We start from the raw sequence: 17833 nt of genomic DNA, 5'->3' as shown, positions 1-17833 counted from the left end.
ACAGAGCTACTTCCCTGTTTCCCCGAAAATAAGACCCAGCTGGACAATCAGCTCTAATGCGTCTTTTGGAGCAAAAATTAATATAAGACCCGGTCTTATTTTACTATAATATAAAACTGGGTCTTATATAATATAATACCGAGTCTTATATTAATTTTTGCTCCAAAAGACGCATTAGAGCTGATTGTCCAGCTCGGTCTTATTTTCGGGGAAACAGGGTAGGAGAGGAGAATGGGGGAGGTGAAGCCCTTCCGTTACTCCACCCCAAAAACTCTTTTTGTGTATTCCCTTCTGGTCTTTTCTTTTCTTTTTGCACAATAGTCTTGACTTTTCTTTCAAAAATGAAAAACAAAACCAGGAGTGAGGGGAAGGAGGGTTTCCGTATCCCTGTGGAGCTTACTGTAAGTTCGCCAAGAGACAGGGAGCCGCGCGTGGGGTCGGTAGTGGGTGTGTCATCACCATTGAATCCACAGTGTCCGGCACAAAGTAGGTGCCCGATAAATATAAGGGAATACATAAATAATAAAAGGATGTATTTTGGGGCTAAAAACAATAGCAGTAAGAGTCTTCTCCCACCTTCAAGGTTTAGGTTGCGGGTAAGGGGAATGTCTTCCGGCCTGTGCACTGTCTTCATGCCATCCTCACAACTGCGGAGGATTATTTCAGTCCGCTACGACCCAGGTGTTAAATGCTTCAGATATTTACACTGGATCATTTTGGACAAGAAGTCCCCTGAGTCGGGACCTCTGAGGTGAAAGGGAAACATGTTTTGTTTGTTTGTTTTTGTTTTTTTTACCAACGCAGGAAGTTTTACAGGCAAGTTCTGCCAAATTTTGAAGTAATAGTAGTCTGTATCTTATACAAATTGTTACAGAAAATAGAAAAAGAGGGAAAGCCAACTGACATATTTTATAAAGACTACTTTAATCTTGATTCCTAAACCGGATAGGTATACCATCATGCAAAAAAAATATACACCATTTTACTGATGAATATAGATATGAAAAATTGTAAATGAAATAGTAAGCTAATTGAATACACTAGTGTATATAAAAATGCATCATATGCTAAATGAATGTTATTCACGAAAAGATGGATACTATACGATTTCATTTACATGAGATGCCTAGAGTGGTCAAATTCATAAAGTCAAAGTTGAATGGTGGTTGGTTGTGGGGAGGGGAAAATAAAGATTTGTTTAATGAGTATAGTATAAAGTTTCCGTTTTGCAAGATGAAAAAGTCCTGAACATTGTACAATGTAAATATACTAAATACAACTGAACCGTGAACTTAAAAATGTTTAAGATAGTAAATATTACGTTATTTTACCACAATTAAAAATTTTTTTAAAAAGCATCAAGATCATGTAGGGCTCATTCCAAGAATGTACGAATGGTTTACTATTAGAAACATTATTAGTGTAATTCATTATTACATCAGTGAACTAAAGAAGAAAACTCATATGGTTATCTCAAAATATGCAGAAAAAGTATTTGATGAAGTTCTATGACCATTTATGATAAAAAAACTAACAGGAAAAATGAAGGAACTCTCTCAGGTTGTTTAAAGCCATATTCAGTTAAGGATAATGGAATAAATATTCACATTCCCTTCAAGATCAGGAACGAGACAAGGAGTGCTCTCTATCAATGATGCTGTTTAGCACAGTATTAGAAGTCCTGACCAAAGCAATAAACCAAGAAAAAGAAATAAGAGTGATTATATTTACAGAGAAAATCCAACAATCTACAGACAAACTGTTAACAAGTAGAGAGTTCAGCAGTGTTACAGAGATAAAATAAGCTATCCCCAAAATGAATAACACTTCATACCATCAATAACCCACTCAAAAACATAATAGAAAATAAGGTATCATGAACAACAGCAATAAAACTCAGAAAGTAGTTAGCAAATAGAAACCACAGCCCAGAACTTTTTGGAGAAAAAAAAAAAGTTTAAGAATATAAAAGAAAATATGAATAACTGAAGTGTTAATGAATTAACATACCTTGTTAATGAATAGAACAGTTCAACATTTAAGGCTGTGATTTCTTCTGAAATTAATCTAGAAATTCAATAAAATATCAGTGACAATGGGGAGGATTTTTGAAGAACTCGGAAAATATTTTTGTCATATTTCTATAGAAGAATAAAAGTCCATGAAAAGCTAGGTGAAGTTTGAAAATGACCAAAGTATGTGTGTGTTAGGGGACACTTGCCCTGCCATATTAAACCACACTGCAAACCATAGTAATAAAAAGCATCTAATACTGGTTAAGAATTAGTCAAGGGGACCAAAGGAACCAAAGACAGAGGTTGAAATAGATCTACTCATATATGTTAACCACTATATACTGTACTTGATGTATGACAAAAGTGGCACCACAATTCAGAGGGAGAAAGCACTGATTGTTTGATAGGTGGTGCTAGGAAAACTGTCTCGCTCTACATTGAAATAAATCTGGATCCCTCCTTGTACAACATTCAATGGTATTAAAATCCATAGAGTTAGGGACCATAGTGTGAATTGTACTAATACCTAACATTGATTGAGTGTTTCTGTGTGCCAGGCACTGTGCTATGCTCCTGACTGTGTATTAACTCATTTTTTCCTAAATTAATGCTATGAGAGAAACACTATTGTTACCTCCATATGACAAATGAGGGAACTGAGGCACAGAGAGGTTATGTAACTGGTTCAAGGTAAGGTCAGGACTAGGGTGAGATGAGTCATGCAAGGTCAAATCCTGTATTTAAAATTTTGATATTTTGCTTATCATGTATATTTGCCTTAAATTTGATTTTTTAAAACAATGTATTAAAATATTACTATCTTGCTCACTGAGTTTTTTGGTTTCACCCTAATCCTAGCCTGCCAAGATCCCAAAGCAAGTAAGGAGAAGACTGGAATCTCAGTGCAGACAGTTTGGCTCCAGAGTCAGTGAACTATCTTGTTGCAACACTTCCTAGATAGTATGTACAACTATCAGGCCAGTAGAATAAGATGTTGGAGAAAATCTTTGTCACCTTGGGGTGAGGAAACACTTCAAACAAGACTCAAAGAGCACAAACCTGATGGATTTGACTATATAAAAATGAGAATTGTTTTTTAACTCAGGGCACCTTAGACAAAGTAAGGAAACAGAGACAGCTTGGGAGGAGATATGTGCAACATCAAAACCCAGCAAGGGATTAATACTTAGATATGTACAGACATACAAATTATCAGAAAAAAGTCTAGAAACCCAACAAAAGAAAAGACAAAGGATGTGGACAGACAATTCACAGAAGAGAGAATCACCATGATTGGTGTGCATGAAGAGCTGTTCAAATTCTCCAGTTGTGAGAGACCCCAGATGAAAATAAGGCACCACTTTAGACTCCTCAGATTGGCAAACCATTAGAAAGCGGAATACCGAGTGCTAAAAGATAGCCGGAACCCTCATTGGGAGTGTGTAAATTCATACAGCCACTCAGGAGAGCCCCCAGGGTACTTTGTAAAGTCAAGGGTACATGTACTTTATGGCCTGGAAGTTCTACTTCAAGAATTCTCTCACAGTCCACAAGGGGACAGTGTGAAGATATCCACAGCAATGATGTATGTGACTTGATGGGGGCCTGAGGCTAAGCTGAGTGTGCATCACTGGGGTGGGGGGTAGGGGGGCGAGCAGAATAATACAACTGCTGATGCTGGACATGGTATACCACATACAGCCAGTAGAAGCAACAAATGAGATGCATGTGGAGAACATTAGTGTTGAGTGTAAAAATGTACAAATGTAAATAACAGAAAGAGTTTTATACATGACACCATGTTTGTAAATCTCAAACACGTCCACAAAGGAGCCAATGCCTTGTGTAGTAGAGGACCAGGCAGGATTCAAGGAAGCAGACTGAGCGCACTGATATGGGGCTCGATGGAAGAGTTGGGAGAGGAGGGAAATTGTGCATAGTGATGATGTTACAAACTGAGAGGCAGGTTGAGTCAACTCTGGACATGAGTTCATAAAATGAAGAAGGGTGGGTGGAGGAAAATGAGCATTTCCGGAGCTAGGTGGACCTGGGTCCAAATCCCAGTTCTTCCACTTTTAAGCATTTGGGATTTTGACAAAACACTCATTCATTTCTTCCACAGATATTTATTGAGCATGTACTTAGTGACAAACACTGTTGTAGGCACTGTAGACACAGTGGTGAATAAAACTGTAAAGATAATTTTACGTAAGTGCTGTGTGGTGTGAAACCGACTTTAGATTGCATAGTCATGAATAGCTTCTCTGGGGCCGGCCGGGTGCCTCAGGCGGTTGGAGCTCCATGCTCCTGACTCTGAGGGCTGCCGGTTTGATTCCCACATGGGCCAGTGGGCTCTCCACCACAAGGTTGCCAGTTCGGTTCCTCTGGTCCTGGTCCGCAAGGGATGGTGGGCGGCACCCCCTGCAACTAGAATAGAGCACGGCAGCTCAGGCACCTTGAGCTGAGCTGCCGCTGAGCTCCTGGATGGCTGTTGGTTGGAGCGTGTCCTCTCAACCACAAGGTTGCTGGATCGACTCCCGCGGGGGATGGTGGGCTGCGGCCCCTGCAGCTAGCAGTGGCTGGACCTGGAGCTGAGCTGTGCCCTCCACCGCTGGGACTGAAGGGACAACTTGAGGCTGGGCGGCACCCTCCACAGCTAGGATTGGGGGGACAACAACTTGACTTGGAGAAGCGTCCTGGAAGTGCACACTGTTCCCCAGTGAAGTCCTGTTCTCCTTCCCCAATAAAAATCTTTAAAAAAAAAAAAAAGAATAACTTCTCTGAGAGGTGGTTAAGTCCTTTCCAGGTATAGGTAACTGCACGTGCAAAGCCCCTGAAGTGGGAGTAAACTTGGCCTGTGTGGCTGAGAGGGGTGAAGAGGGGCAGAGGGGTCTTCAGATTGGGAGGCAGGCAGAGACCAGAGCTTTCAGAGCGTTGTGGGCCTTAGTACTAACTACAACGGAAAACCAAGGGACAGTTTTATACAGAGGAAAGATTTAGCAGCAAACTTAAAAAAAAAAAAAGTTTTATTTAAGAATAATACATAGAAAAAAAGATCAGATATGTTTTAAAAGCTCACTTTGGATACTGGGTGGAGAATAGATTGGAAGAGAGTGGAAGCAACACAAACTCTGAGTTTGCACATCTGCAAGGTAGTGAGAATGCCCTTCCGGTGCAGGGCCCTGGTGAGTAAGGGTGGGAAAACAGTTCCCAGGAATTTCCTTGACACTGGAGGAGCGGTCTGGAATGCAGAAGGCCGAGTCTCGAGCCTGGTTCGATGGCGCGCGGCAGGCAGCCCCTCCAAGCCCTCGATACAGACCTGGGGATTGCACCCAAGCGCGGTATCGGCAGTCGCTCGCTGAGGCGGCCGCTGGGCGGCGCAGGGGGCTCAGCGGTCCGAACAAGAGGAGGCCCCACCCACTAGTCAGCTCGGCGCTCGGCAGCAGTGGCCTGCTGAGGGCGGGGCGAGGGGCGGGGCCGTTACGTGAGGGCGGGGCCTCAGCCTGGGCGCCGGAAGTCGAGCTCCCAAGGCGACGGCACGGGGCGGGGGCCTACGCGCGGGGGCGGGGCCGCGGCGACTCCGGGCAGGCGGGCATGGATGGCGGCCGCGCACGATCCCTGACTTAGCTGGGGCCATGAGCACCGCCCGGCCCCAGTTCAGCATCGATGACGCCTTCGAACTGTCCCTGGAGGACGCGGGCCCTGTGCCCGAATCCAGCGGGGTCTCCCGCTTCGGGCCGCTTCACTTCGAGCGCCGGGCCCGGTTCGAGGTGGCCGATGAGGACAAGCAGTCCCGGCTGCGCTACCAGGTGACCGGCCCGGCCCACCTCACCCCGCGCCCAGCTCCGAGCGGGACCCCAGGCCGCACCCTGGCGAACCCTAAGTCAGGGGAGAATCTGTCTAGAGGCCCTAGCCGGAACGGGAGACCACCCCCGAACGTGGCCACTGATCGATAGCCCTGCCCAGACCCTGTCAGCTCTGATTTCGGTCCCCAGCCACCACTTGAGAGCCCAGAGCCCGGAACCAGGAGCTTGTCTCCAACCCCCAGCTGGAGATCCCATCTGGAGTCCTCACCCATCCTGGGTACTGCTCCTCTCCTCTCTCCTCTGCTGGGCTGGACCAGAACTTCCCCATTCAGGAGCAGCCCCCTGAGCTCCAGGCCAGATGGTCTTAAAGGAACCTGCACCCCCTCTTCTGGAAGTTCCCACTCCATCTTTCTCCCCAGAGCCAGGGGCCCCTTTTCACAGGATGGGTTCTTGCCCACACCTAGACTCCCACTAAACTGGAAATCCCTATTTTCCCAGAGGACCTCCACCAACTCTAGAATCCTCTTCCTGGAGATGTGTGTGATTCCTGTGCCCCAAACCTGGAAATCATAGGCCTGCCCTTCCCTAGCACGCCAAATCCAGAGCCTCCATATTGGGCCCCTGAAATACCATCCTGAGTGCTCCACCCTGACTCCCAAACCTGGGGGATCTCCTGGCCCTGGGACCCATGCTGGGAGCCATCAACCAGCGCCTCTGCTGCTCCTGCCCCCCAGTGCCCCCAGCTCCCACCTACTATCGGGGTTTCGGTTTCTATGAATCATCAAACCTGTTCTGCAGGGCGGGTGGAGGGCCAGGTGAGCAGCTGTGAAGCAGCCAGGCAAACAGCTGTGTGGGCTTACTTTCCTCCTCTCCCTGAGAGGGTAATGAGGAAAGCTGGAGCCCAGTAACCCCTGAGCCCTGTGTTCTGGAATAGAACCTGGAGAACGATGAGGATGGAGCCCAGGCCTCTCCAGAGCCAGATGGAGGAGTCAGCATCAGGTCAGGGCCAGGTGGGGACCCACCCTGTACCCCTATCCCCATGCCTCTGGCTGCTATCTCCAGGTCCCTTTCCAGTCCCCCACCTCACCTCAGCTCTCTCATCCTGTCCTACAAGGATTCCTAGCCTGACCCCCACTCTTTTTGTGGGTTCTGGTCTTGCAGGGTCACCCTACCTTAGTGCCAGCCTCACCCACCCATGCCCACCAGGCTCTATCCTGCAGAAACCCCCAGCCTGGTCTGACCCTTACCTTCCCACACGTCACCTGTCCTGCAGGAATCCCTAGCTCGAATTCCCAGCCTTCCTCCAGCCCAGTCCTGCAGAATCCCCCAGCCTTGAATTCCGCTTCACCCCGTCCCCTCTCAGTGCCTCCTATCCTACAGGAGCACCCAGCCCTAGTCCCTGTACCCTCCCCCACCACATCGTCATGGTTGCTATTCTGAAGGGACCCCTTCTGTGCCTCCCTCTGCTCCCTCACTGGGTGCACCTGTCCTGCAGGGATTCCTGCCGAACATCCATCCGCAGCTCGCAGTGGTCCTTTAGCACCATCAGCAACAGCACACAGCGCTCCTACAATGCCTGCTGCAGGTGAGACCCTGCCCACCTGGAGCCACCTGTGGCCCATGCCTCAGTTACAGGCAGCCCTGGCTATTCCCCTCAGCCCTCTGGGTGAGGGAGAGTGAAAGGAGGGGGTGGGCCTCCTATCCCCATTTTCACACCCATCCTGCTCTCCTGCCATTCAGTTGGACTCAACACCCTTTGATCCAGAAGAACCGCAGGGTAGTGCTGGCCTCCTTCCTGCTGCTGCTGCTGGGGCTCGGTGAGTGTCCCTAAGAGCCCCCATTCAGGGGTCTGCCCTCTGCTGCTGGCTCTGCATCCCCCTTGCCACACTGAGCCTCCCAGCATCCTGAGGAGGCAGCTGGCTGCCATCACCCCACCCCCGTTCTACAGGTGAGGAAACTGATGCCTTACAGGGGCAGACCCAGCCTCCTGGTCACACAGCCAGGAAATCACACGCTGTTGAAAATGGAACCTGGTACAGTGCTCCAAACATTTGTCTTTTTTTTTTTTTTTTTAACTTAGCCTATTTAATACATTAGGGAACAGAAGAGTAATAGCTACCATTTATTCTGTGTCTGCTTTGAGCCAGGTGTAGGACAAGGTTATTTTCCTTGCCTTACAGAGGCTACACAGCGGCCCAGAACCTGTGTGTACGAGCAGGTGCTCAGGGAAATGCCAATTCCCGCAGCCCAGAGGAGATGGGATTTAAACCCACATCAGTGACACTGCCAGACCTGGGGGCCACCATAGACCCATAAGGGGCCTTTACAGGAATTAGAAAAAGATGCCTCTGAATGGGCAGAGCCCACAGCCCTAAGCCAGGGAGCAGGGAGTGAGTTTCAGCTCCCATTATATCCTTTTTGAGGTGTTCTGTGCAGGGTACAAACCACATAACAGTCCATGGTGGCCCCTCAAGCCTCCGTGCTGTATTGCCCCACTTGCTGCAGAGCCCAGCTCCCAACCTTCTCCCCATCCCATCCTCTAACTAGGGACCCGGGACTCTCTGGGTCTGACAAGTTGATCCAGACACTCTCCTACCTTCCCCAATGCCCACTGTCCTCAGCCACAGTCCACATCCCTCCCTGCGGCCTACAGGCCCTGTCAGGCTCAAGCATGGGCTCTTATCTCTCCAGTCTCACCAAAAGCTAGAAGCTCCTAGAAAGCCCCAAATTCCCTCCACACTGGTCTTCGCTGTGCTCTTCCCTCTGTGTGGAGTACTCCTTTCCCTCACTGCCTGCACGATGCCCGTAACAAAGCCTCTGGAGTCAATTGCCTCCACCTTCCAAATGTAGCCCTGAGCAAGTTACTTTCCCTCTCTGTGCCTCAGTTTCCTCTTCTGTGAAATGGGGGTGGTAATACCTGTCTCATTAATGGTCAAGGTGACAGTTGAATAAGGCAGTGCATGTAACATGCTTAGCCCGGTGTCTGCCAGCACCTGGAAAGTGGTCACTAAATGTTAACTGCTATTGCTGCTGCGACCCCTGCACTCCCTCTCTGATCCCCCAAGCTCCCATGCTGTCTGATCTTCCCCCCACCAGGGCTGTAGCTTGGAGGTTCTTGTTGGTTGCTCCACGAGGGAAGGGCCATGAGGGCAGGGACCTCATCTGCCTTTCCCCACGAGTCCCAGGACCAGGCGCACAGCAGTGCTCCATAAATGTTGATTGACTGAAAGGCCACACCAAGGAGCAGACAAAAATCTCTCATTTCCCAGGGCCTGTCAGTGGCCTGTTCAGAAAACAGAGCTTGGTGAGCTTCCTCGGGAGGGTCTCTGCCCAGGGGACCTTCAGCTCAGGTGGGGGACACCGTTCTTCAGACCTAAGCCCTGCTGGGGGTTGCGGGTGGAGGTCCCCGCCCTGCGCCAGCTCCTGCCCCCTGCTTCCTCCCTCACCCTCGCGGCTCCATCTGTGTGCAGTGCTGATCCTGATCGGCGTGGGACTGGAGGTGGCCCCCTCGCCAGGTGAGTGCCCCCTCCTACCTCCGCAGGCAGCGCTCACTCCCCTCTTGTGCCCAAGCAGTGACACCCCCCCCCCTCGGCCCGCTCCCTGACCCAGTCCCTCCTCTCCCCTTGCAGGTGTCTCCAGCGCCATCTTCTTCGTGCCTGGCTTTCTCCTGTTGGTCCCGGGAGGTGCGAGCAGGCGCCGGGTGGGAGTTGGGTGGAGCGGAGCCGGGGGTGGGGCGGGGCGGGGCTTAGCCACTGACTGGCCCCGCCCCACAGTCTACCACGTGATCTTCATCTACTGTGCGGTCAAGGGCCACCGAGGCTTCCAGTTCTTCTACCTGCCCTACTTCGAGAAGTGAACTGACAGCAGACAGCCGGGATCCACGTCTGCCCTGGCGACCTGTGCAGCCTCCTCGTGTCCCCAGAGGGCGCTCCTCGGCCCGCGCCGCTCCGGTCCGGTCCTTCATATCAACGGAAAAGTCCCTTCAGGACCCTGGAACCTCCAGCCGGGTCTGGAATTTGCTCAGGAAGCTTGGGACCCGCGGGCCCCCGGTCCACTACCTGGACCTGGGAAAGACCACCCCTCACCTGCTCTGTGCCTTAACTTATGCTCAGGCCCTGAGGCTTCTGGGTTGGTAGTGTCTTGTGCTAATAAATGGGTACTTATGGCCAGCAGAGACAATGCTCTTTCTTTCCCTCCAGCTCTGCCACAGCCTGGCCACAGCCCCCTCCCTCAAAGGCTGAGCAAAAGATTGACCCTGGGGCTGAGGTGCGCCAGGACCATACATCTTCCCATTGTACACAGCACAGCCCTGATGCTCCCAAGACTTGCCAGAGGCAGCTCCTTAAGGGGCAGGGCCTGGGCCGTCTGCCCTGCAAACCTGGAGGAGCCCCTTCAGCATCCCCGCTGCCCCAGCCCCTAGTAGAGTCCTCCCTGCCCTGTCTTTACCTAGAAGAGCCGCACTGGTGCCTACCCTGGCCAAGGGCATTCAGATGACGCAGGCCTGGGACCTGGAGGCTGCTATCCTGTTCCAGCCTGGCTCTGGGGCCCTGGGCTGCCACAGCCAGCTCAGAATGTGGGCCATGACAAGGCAGTGGCCCAGCCCCCTCCACCCACTGCCCTACTTCCGAGGTGCAAGGGTTGGGAGCCACAGGGGACAAAAGACATGGGAAGCAGGGCCTCAGTGATCAAAGACTCAGAACCACAAATCACTGGTAACAAGTCATCTCAGAATTTGGGGATATCTGAGCATCTCAGAATCTTAAGAACCAGGAAACAAAATCTTTGAGATCCCTGAAATTTGAGGTCACATTAGCTACCATTTTATTTTAATCCTTAGAAGGCACCAGGTCCTGTGCTAGGTAAGTGCTAACACAGGTTATTTCTGGTCCTCACCACCTCAGCCCCATTTTACAGATGAAACCACCGAGGCCCAGAGAGCAGAGTTAAGAACATAATCCAGGGCTTCCTGAACACCGGTGGGGAAGGGAGACATACTGAGCTAGTGGTAACTAACCGGCCAACGGAGGGGCTGGATGAACATGTGTGCGCCGAGCAGACCCTGTTCTTGTAATTACAGTCTGTCTCCCTCAGTAAAATGTGCCTTTAAGAAGGAACTTGGCCTGGCCTCCACTGTGTATGCAGGGCCTTTGGAGTTCTGTGACTTTGTTGATAAAAATGAACACCCAGATCCCTGCTCTCACTTCCACTCTCCTGGCCCACCCAGACTTCCCACCCTCAGCCTCCTAGTTAAGGCACTTTTGGGGACACCTCTTGCATGCAGGGACTCCTAAATCAGTAGTTCTCAAATGAGCTGTGATAAGGGACCAGTTCTCTCATCCATCGTGGACCAATACTTTTGTAAGAAAATACAAACCAGAAAGGTGGAATAAAAAACAAAGATATACAGAATCAGGCCCACAGTTTGTATTACCAGATTAATCAGACATAAAATTATGTTTCAGTAATCAGAACACACAGGAAAAAAAGAAAAATTATGAAAACCATTCATTGAAAGTGAGCAAATTGGCAAATGAATACCCAGATTTGCTACTATGCTGGTAACTTTGTCATTCAACAATCTTAACAGTGATCCCAGAAGTTGTGACTCTCCCTATTACAAGACTATCGGGAGTCAGCAAGCCATCACCCACAGGCCCAACAGGGCCCCCAAGCTAAGAATAGTTTTTACATTTTAGTAATGGTTGGGAAAAGTCAAAGAATAGTAAGATTTTGTGACACATGAAAGTTTATAAAATTCAAACTTCAGTGTCAATAAATCAAGTTTAATTCATTCTTCTTTATTAAAGTTCCAACACAGCCAGACCCATTGTTTACATGTTGACCCCGGCTTCTTGGAGACACAAACTACACAGCTGCAGTAGAGAACATATGGTCATCAGAGCCTGAAATCTTTACCGCCCTTTACAGGAAACATTTGCCAACACTTGGGCTATCTATACTTTGACAGAACCCTGAATCGAAATGTTTAAAGTTTTACTGTGATTGATTTTGCTGCTTAATCTATGGCACCCAAGTTGGATTGACAGCAACACTATACTCAGGGAATTAATGAATATCTAAACTCTAAATATAATTTGTTTATAGTTGGAAAACACATTAATAGTCGCATACATTAGGAACATTAGATTTCCTTAGTGACTTGTGACTCTAATGCTGTTTGCCTCACAGCTCATAGCTTTCTTTTGGTTACATTTCTCCTAGTAAATCTTTTTTTCAAGCCATCACTTGCAGCCTTTCCATTGTCATTATGCTTTGAGCATGACTCATATCCTGCACTCAGCGGTGGGGAAGAGGCTGATAGTTGCCCTTTGGTATCTGCCCTCTGCCCTTGTAGTTGTAGAACCTCTGGTTTTTCACTGGGCACATGGCGACCCAAAATAAGGATTGCATTTCCTAGCATCCTTTGCAGCTAGGTGTGCCAGGCAAGGAGCCCTGCCAATGGGGTATGATTATGTGGCTCATGCTCTTTGCCCCCTTTCTCCTTTGTTCCTGCCTCCATCCTGCCTCCTGGAAAACAAAAAAAAATGTGGGCATACTCTAGGAATGGCAAAGAATACAGTAGAAGGAGCCTGGGTCCCTGAAGACCGTACAGCTGGATTTCACCTAAGAACCTAAGACTTCCTGTGGGGGAAATAAAGTTCTATTCAGTTTAAGGTATTATTTTGCATCTCTGTCACTCACAAGGCACCCTATCTAATATTGATACTTTCTTCGGGGACTGAGACTCAGACTTTTAACTGAAAAACTTAATCTGTTTATATTTATTGTAATTTTTGGTTTTTTTAGGATTACTTCTACCTTCTGTTTTAATGTTTTCTATGGCCTTTGCTTTTCTTTGCTTTTTCCCCGTCTTTGCCAGCCTTCTACTGGCTTAACCAAGAATTCTTCACTTCCCCCTTTTCTTCTTCTATTGATTTCACTATTAAATGGAATAGTCTCTCTATTTATATTATATTAGTAGTTACCCTTAAATAGTTTTTAAAAGTCTAAAGTTAATCGACTCATCTATCATCCTCTAGGAAAAACAAGAAAAAAAGATTTCAGTATGTCTAAAGCAACCCCTCCTACCTTCATTTTGTTTTTGTCTATTATTTTAGTCCCTACTTATTTTTAAAATCCCCCAAATTAATTTTTTTTTTTTTTACATTAAATGCTTCTTTAGATCTACCAATGTGCTTACTGGTTTCTTTCCTGACTATTATTTAGTACATACTCTGACTTCATTCTGGATTGAATTTCCTTCTTACTGAAGCCATCCTTTCAACAAGACTGTGTGGGAAACCCTTTCACTTTCCTTTTGTATTCTGCAGTTTCACTGGGATGCATCTAGATATACATTTATTTTTATTTATCTTTCTCTGGCTCCAACGTGCCCCTTCAGTCTGGGCACTTGTCTTTATGGACGTCTTTGGGGAAAATTTTTGCCATCATCTCTTTAAATATGGCCTCATGTCCATTCTCTATATTTTCTCCTTCTGAGAATCCTAATGACTTTTAACTACCCTTTAATATTTTCCATCTTTTTATCCCTCATTGCTACCTTATGGGTGATTTCTCAGATAATAGCTTCCAGTTTATTAATCTTCTCTTACATTATTTCTAATCTGCTGTTTAAATTATCCATGGATATTTTTCATTCCAATGGCTATTTCCTTTATTTTTAGAAGTTGCGTTGTGCTACTTTTTTTTTAATCTCCCTGTTCAATTTTAATACCATCCTTGGTCTCTCTTTCTTCTTTTATGTCATTCTTTTTTTTTTTTTTTTTGCGTTTACTTTATGGTCTCTTTTAGATGGTTCTATTATTTACACTTTGGGGTGCCAATTCTCCTGTTTGTTGCATTTGCCTACTCTCTCTCAGAGTGACTTGTTTCCTTATGTGATTTGTGATTTGTTTGTCATGAGTTCATCTTCAGAAGTGACAGGGGTGTGTGTGTGTGTGTGTGTGTGTGTGTGTGTGTGTAAGTCCCATGTGCCCTGGTTTGAAAGAGTGCCCTTCTCAACAGGTTTTTCTTATTTCTCCAGCTTTTCATACCATGGAGATAGATCTCACTCTTGCTTGATGTGCAGGCCTGAGTTTTTGGTTCTCTAGGGTAACTTTTATCACTCAAGGCCCTGGATAGCTGTATCCTTGCCAATTCCTCAGGCTGGTAGGTGGAGTTATATTTTGGTTCCCTTTCCAAGAACAGGGTACCCCTTGAGACCCTGGAATGTACTCAGGGTCATGTCTTGCTCCCCACCCTCTTACAGGTCTTTTGTCACTCCTGGTGTCAGAGCCCAGGCTCTTAAACCTGCAGGTCTGAAGCCTCCACTGTGTCTGCTCCCCACCATCATCCAGCTTGGAGCTCCCTCTTTGTCTTTGGTACCTAGGTCATCCCTTTCTTTCTTTCAAATTCAGCGTGTTTTTTTTTTTTTTTTTTTTTTAATTTCTACACATAAGTCGTGGGAGACATCCAGTCGCCCTCTTAATCAACTCCCAAAACTGCCCCATCTTTGAATGCTGCCAGTGCCAGGGAGCTCCCTACCTCCCAAGGGGCTGGAGAGAGCCAAACCTTGCTCACACTGGGGAGTGATGGGCAGGTTTTCTCCGGGCAGCTTGGATGGGAGGGAGGTGAAGATGAGGGTGGGCAGGTGACATCACAAGCCAACTCTCCGGCCAGGTGTTGTCAGGGGCAGAAGAAGCCTGGTCTCTCCCATCCTGGGGCCTTGTTGGGAGGGTATGCAGCATGAACCCTGCTAGTCTGGGGCCAGAGGGGCAATGCAGTCTCCCTTCTGGAGCCTCAGTGGGTGGAAAGCATCATCACAAACTCTGCGGGAGAGAAGAGGATGGAGCTTGTGATAGTCCAGGTTGGGGATCCCAGATGCTGGGCTCCACCTGGGAGCTGGAAGGCTGGGGTTGGGGGTTGCCTGGGAAGGAGGCTCACCCTCGAAGTCCACAGCGCCGTCCCCATTGAGGTCCACATCTCTGAGCATCTCCTCCAATTCAGGGCCCACCAGAGGCTCCCCCAGCAAAGCCGGTGCTGCCTGTCGCAGCTCTGCCACTGTGATTCGTCCATCCCTGTCCCTGTCAAACTAGGATCCCGGCGGAGCTCAGCCCCTCCCACCGCGGTGGCACCATCTCCACCTTAGCACGTGCTGTGCTTGGACACCCCCCCCCCCCCCCCCGGCCTTCAATGGTCTAAACCGCCAACCCCCCACCCACACCAGGAAGTCTCCAGGGGTGGATCCCCCAGATAGGGTCAGCCAAACCCCCTCCCACCATTCCCTGGCCCTGTCCCACCGTCTGCAGGGCTCTGGGCCTCCAGAGGCTAAGGCTCCCCTGGCCTGGAAGGGAGGCCAGCAAGGATGCTCTGCAGCCGCCCACCCATCTCCCACACCAGGCCTCGCCCCACACCTCGCGAAAGGCGATGTACAGCTCTCGCACCCCCAACATGTGCGCCGTCTCCTCCTTCAGCTTTGGGCCCATCAGTTCCACAAATTCCTCAAAGTCCACGCGGCCACCCACTGCGGAGCCAGACAGAGTGTCACAACGGAGGGCTGGGGCCCAAGAAGGGACAGCGCGAGGGTCAGCCCCTCCCCAACTCTGCATCCAGGAAGGAACACCCCGCATCCATGCCCGCAGGGGGTTAGGAAACAGGAGCCCCACTTTCAGCTGGGGGTACGCTCAGTGAAGCACCCAGGTGTGGGGGAAAGAGCTCAGGCTTTGGACCCAGACAGCCCCGGGTGCAATGCTGGCTCCGCTGCTGCTGCTGCTGAGTGGCCTTGGGTGACCGACTAAACCGCATTCCTCATCCTAGGCTGGCGACAGGAGCATCTACTCCTGGGGTGCTATTGGGGTTGGAGTTCATGACTGTCACATGCATGGACCCCGTGGGCAGCAATAAATGCCCTGAAAGAAGTGGACCCATGCCGTCCCTCGGTTCTAAGATGCCATCAATTATAAAAAAGTTCAGTAATCAAATAACAGCTTTGGGGAAAGAAAAAGAAGCATGACACAAAATGTTCACATCAATTGTAAATCACACCCCATTTTGAAACTGTAAAGAGAAAACAAAGGCAGGTGTCCTAGAACCAAGGGAATCTGATATTTGACAAATCAGCTAAGGATAATCACACAGTACGTGCCCATCTGACATCTAATCACAAGGAAGGCCAGGGTTCTGTCACGCTAGGCCTCCCTGAACCTCAGGAGGCTCTTTTCAGGAGCCTCAGAAAGAGTGACAGAGACAGAGAGCAAGTTGGCTAGTATGAGCAGGGAACACTTTCTCACAAGGTTGGGGCGAGGTTCCTCAACCTGAGCCCGAAATAAGCCCCAAGAGCCTCTCTCGGATCCCCAGTGCCTTCCTTAGCCCGCTCCTTCCCCCTACCCTACCCCCAGCCCTGCATCTGACGGGGGCAATGTCAAACTGTCAAACTGCCCTGGAAACTGTCATCTCCCTGTCTCCCATCACCCGTGCTGCACTCCCAGAGCCATCCCGGGAGCGTGGGGGCTCAGGCACTGACTTCGCATTTTGACGTGCTGTGAGACCTCGATGAGCTCCATTTCCGTGGGCATGTAGCCCAGTGTCCTCATGCAGGTGCCCAGATCCCGGTAGCCAATGTAGCCATCATGGTCAGTGTCAAACTCCTCAAAGGCAGCATGAAGCTCTGCAGGGGAGGGAGGTTAGGCTCCGCTCCAGGCTCGGGGGCACCTCCCACACGCTGCCACAAGCCAGGCTCACTCACCATCCAGCTCCTCCGGGCCCAGTTCGCGGTCCTGCACGAGCATAGTCCAGCATGTCCCCAGGGCCAGCCAGGGCGCTGGCCATCCTTCCTCCTCCAGCCCCCGCCCACACTGGCCTGGGCTCGGCCAGTCCCACAAGGGTAGGAGAAAGCAACTGAAGTCCAGTGGACCCCAGAAAAAGAGACCACTTCCCTTTCTGCTCCTGGGGCGCTGAGCGTTCAAGGAAGCCTGGGTTTAAGGTCTAGCTCCACCCACACTGCCCAGAGCTGTCCAAGAGCTGCCCTTCCCCAAACTCCAGTAACCCTGCCCCACAAACCAGGCTCTAGAATCTAGAGCAGAAGTGGCAGGAGGCCTGAGTTCTAAGGGCAGGGTGGGCTGGGCCTGAGGTCATGAGTCCCCACCCCCACCCTCGGGTCTCCCAGGCCCCACCTGACCTTCCCGAAGATGCGGTTGAGCAGGGGCCCATATATCTTCTGAGCAGCGTGGTGGGGAGCGGGACAGTGCCGGTGGGACTGGCGCCGACGAGAGGCTGGCACAGGGGCTGCCTCCTCCTGACCTTCTCCTGGCTTGGAGGGGTTCTTGCTGCTCCCTGGAGCCTCAGGGCCCTGGATGGGGGTCTGTTCCCAAGAGTTGCCAGCACCTTTCTGGGACCCTCGGAGCCCCTTCTCCCTCTTGCTCCTCCTCCTGGTCAAGGGTTGCCCCTCAGCACCACTCGTGGGAGCCACAACCCCCACAGAGGGCTTCTGGGGGCGAGGGGCTGGGTCTGGTCCATGGTGCCCGCTTACCTGTTCTGTGGCCATGTGGAGAGGGGAGACAAGGCTCAGAAATGCAGCACCAGGGAGCACCCTTGGCTCTCAGGACCCATAAATCTGCTTATGCACCCGGAGAGCTGATGGCCTGGGATTGGGCCCTGAGGGGGATTAGGGTAAGTGAGGCCGGCAGCACAGGCCCTAATCCAGGCCCTCTGCCCCAGATGCGTCAAGAGCACTGTCCTCAGCAGCAAGGGGCATGAGGACACAGTGGCTGCAGTGAGCTACGGACTCCAGCTCTGCCATTTATGAACTGGAAGACCCAGCAAATTCACTTCTCTAAGCCTCAGTTGTCTCATCTATTAAATGGGGGCAATATTGCTGAAGAGTGGCGGACTCAACCCAGTTGTGTGACATGGGCAGGACTTAGCTAAGAGAGGACAAGGGAAGGCATCTCGGGCAGGAGGAAGAATGTGGGCAAAGGCTGGGAGGTGAACAAGGATAGAAAGAGTTGCCCACAG

General features: G+C 49.9%; 2 protein-coding genes across 6 annotated transcripts; one reads left to right on the top strand and one right to left on the bottom strand.

The window, feature by feature from the left end:
- The first annotated feature begins 5552 nt into the window (after nt 1-5552).
- On the top strand, nt 5553-9993 carry TMEM134 (transmembrane protein 134). 5 transcript variants are annotated; one of them, XM_019737938.2, is made up of 8 exons: nt 5554-5824; nt 6756-6820; nt 7317-7406; nt 7562-7638; nt 9091-9171; nt 9292-9336; nt 9451-9504; nt 9595-9993. In XM_019737938.2, exons 1-8 carry the CDS (start codon nt 5651-5653, stop codon nt 9675-9677), a joined length of 669 nt encoding a protein of 222 aa, XP_019593497.1. In that variant the 5' UTR covers nt 5554-5650; the 3' UTR covers nt 9678-9993. The 5 variants fall into 5 exon arrangements, with proteins under 5 accessions (XP_074192882.1, XP_019593497.1, XP_074192883.1 ...); XM_074336781.1 differs by having other exon boundaries at nt 5553-5824; nt 9091-9336; XM_074336782.1 differs by lacking the exon at nt 9091-9171 and having other exon boundaries at nt 9193-9336.
- A 1605-nt stretch (nt 9994-11598) lies between these two features.
- On the bottom strand, nt 11599-17644 carry CABP4 (calcium binding protein 4). The gene is made up of 6 exons (XM_019737591.2): nt 16998-17644; nt 16566-16596; nt 16344-16487; nt 15235-15344; nt 14765-14912; nt 11599-14649 (listed from the first exon to the last, which is right to left on the bottom strand). The coding sequence occupies exons 1-6, from the start codon at nt 17361-17363 to the stop codon at nt 14621-14623; spliced, it is 828 nt and encodes a 275-aa protein (XP_019593150.1). The 5' UTR covers nt 17364-17644; the 3' UTR covers nt 11599-14620.
- Between the last annotated feature and the right edge of the window lie 189 nt (nt 17645-17833).

This window comes from Rhinolophus sinicus, linkage group LG06 (genome assembly GCF_036562045.2).
Source record: "Rhinolophus sinicus isolate RSC01 linkage group LG06, ASM3656204v1, whole genome shotgun sequence".
Lineage (NCBI taxonomy): Eukaryota > Metazoa > Chordata > Mammalia > Chiroptera > Rhinolophidae > Rhinolophus > Rhinolophus sinicus.
The sequence above is the reverse complement of the archived record's forward strand: the minus strand, read 5'-3'. Positions and strand labels throughout refer to the sequence as shown.

What these genes read in the sequence shown, in the direction of transcription:
- TMEM134 (XM_074336781.1), top strand. Translation starts at nt 5,651, where the DNA reads ATGAGCACCGCCCGGCCCCAGTTCAGCATCGATGACGCCTTCGAACTG. An exon ending in TCCTACAATGCCTGCTGCAG is followed by an intron (nt 7,407 to 7,561) that starts GTGAGACCCTGC and finishes CCTGCCATTCAG; the next exon opens with TTGGACTCAACACCCTTTGA. An exon ending in GGAGGTGGCCCCCTCGCCAG is followed by an intron (nt 9,337 to 9,450) that starts GTGAGTGCCCCC and finishes CTCCCCTTGCAG; the next exon opens with GTGTCTCCAGCGCCATCTTC.
- CABP4 (XM_019737591.2), bottom strand. Translation starts at nt 17,363, where the DNA reads ATGGCCACAGAACAGGTAAGCGGGCACCATGGACCAGACCCAGCCCCT. An exon ending in TCAACCGCATCTTCGGGAAG is followed by an intron (nt 16,597 to 16,997) that starts GTCAGGTGGGGC and finishes ATGCTCGTGCAG; the next exon opens with GACCGCGAACTGGGCCCGGA. An exon ending in CGGCGCTGTGGACTTCGAGG is followed by an intron (nt 14,650 to 14,764) that starts GTGAGCCTCCTT and finishes TCTCTCCCGCAG; the next exon opens with AGTTTGTGATGATGCTTTCC.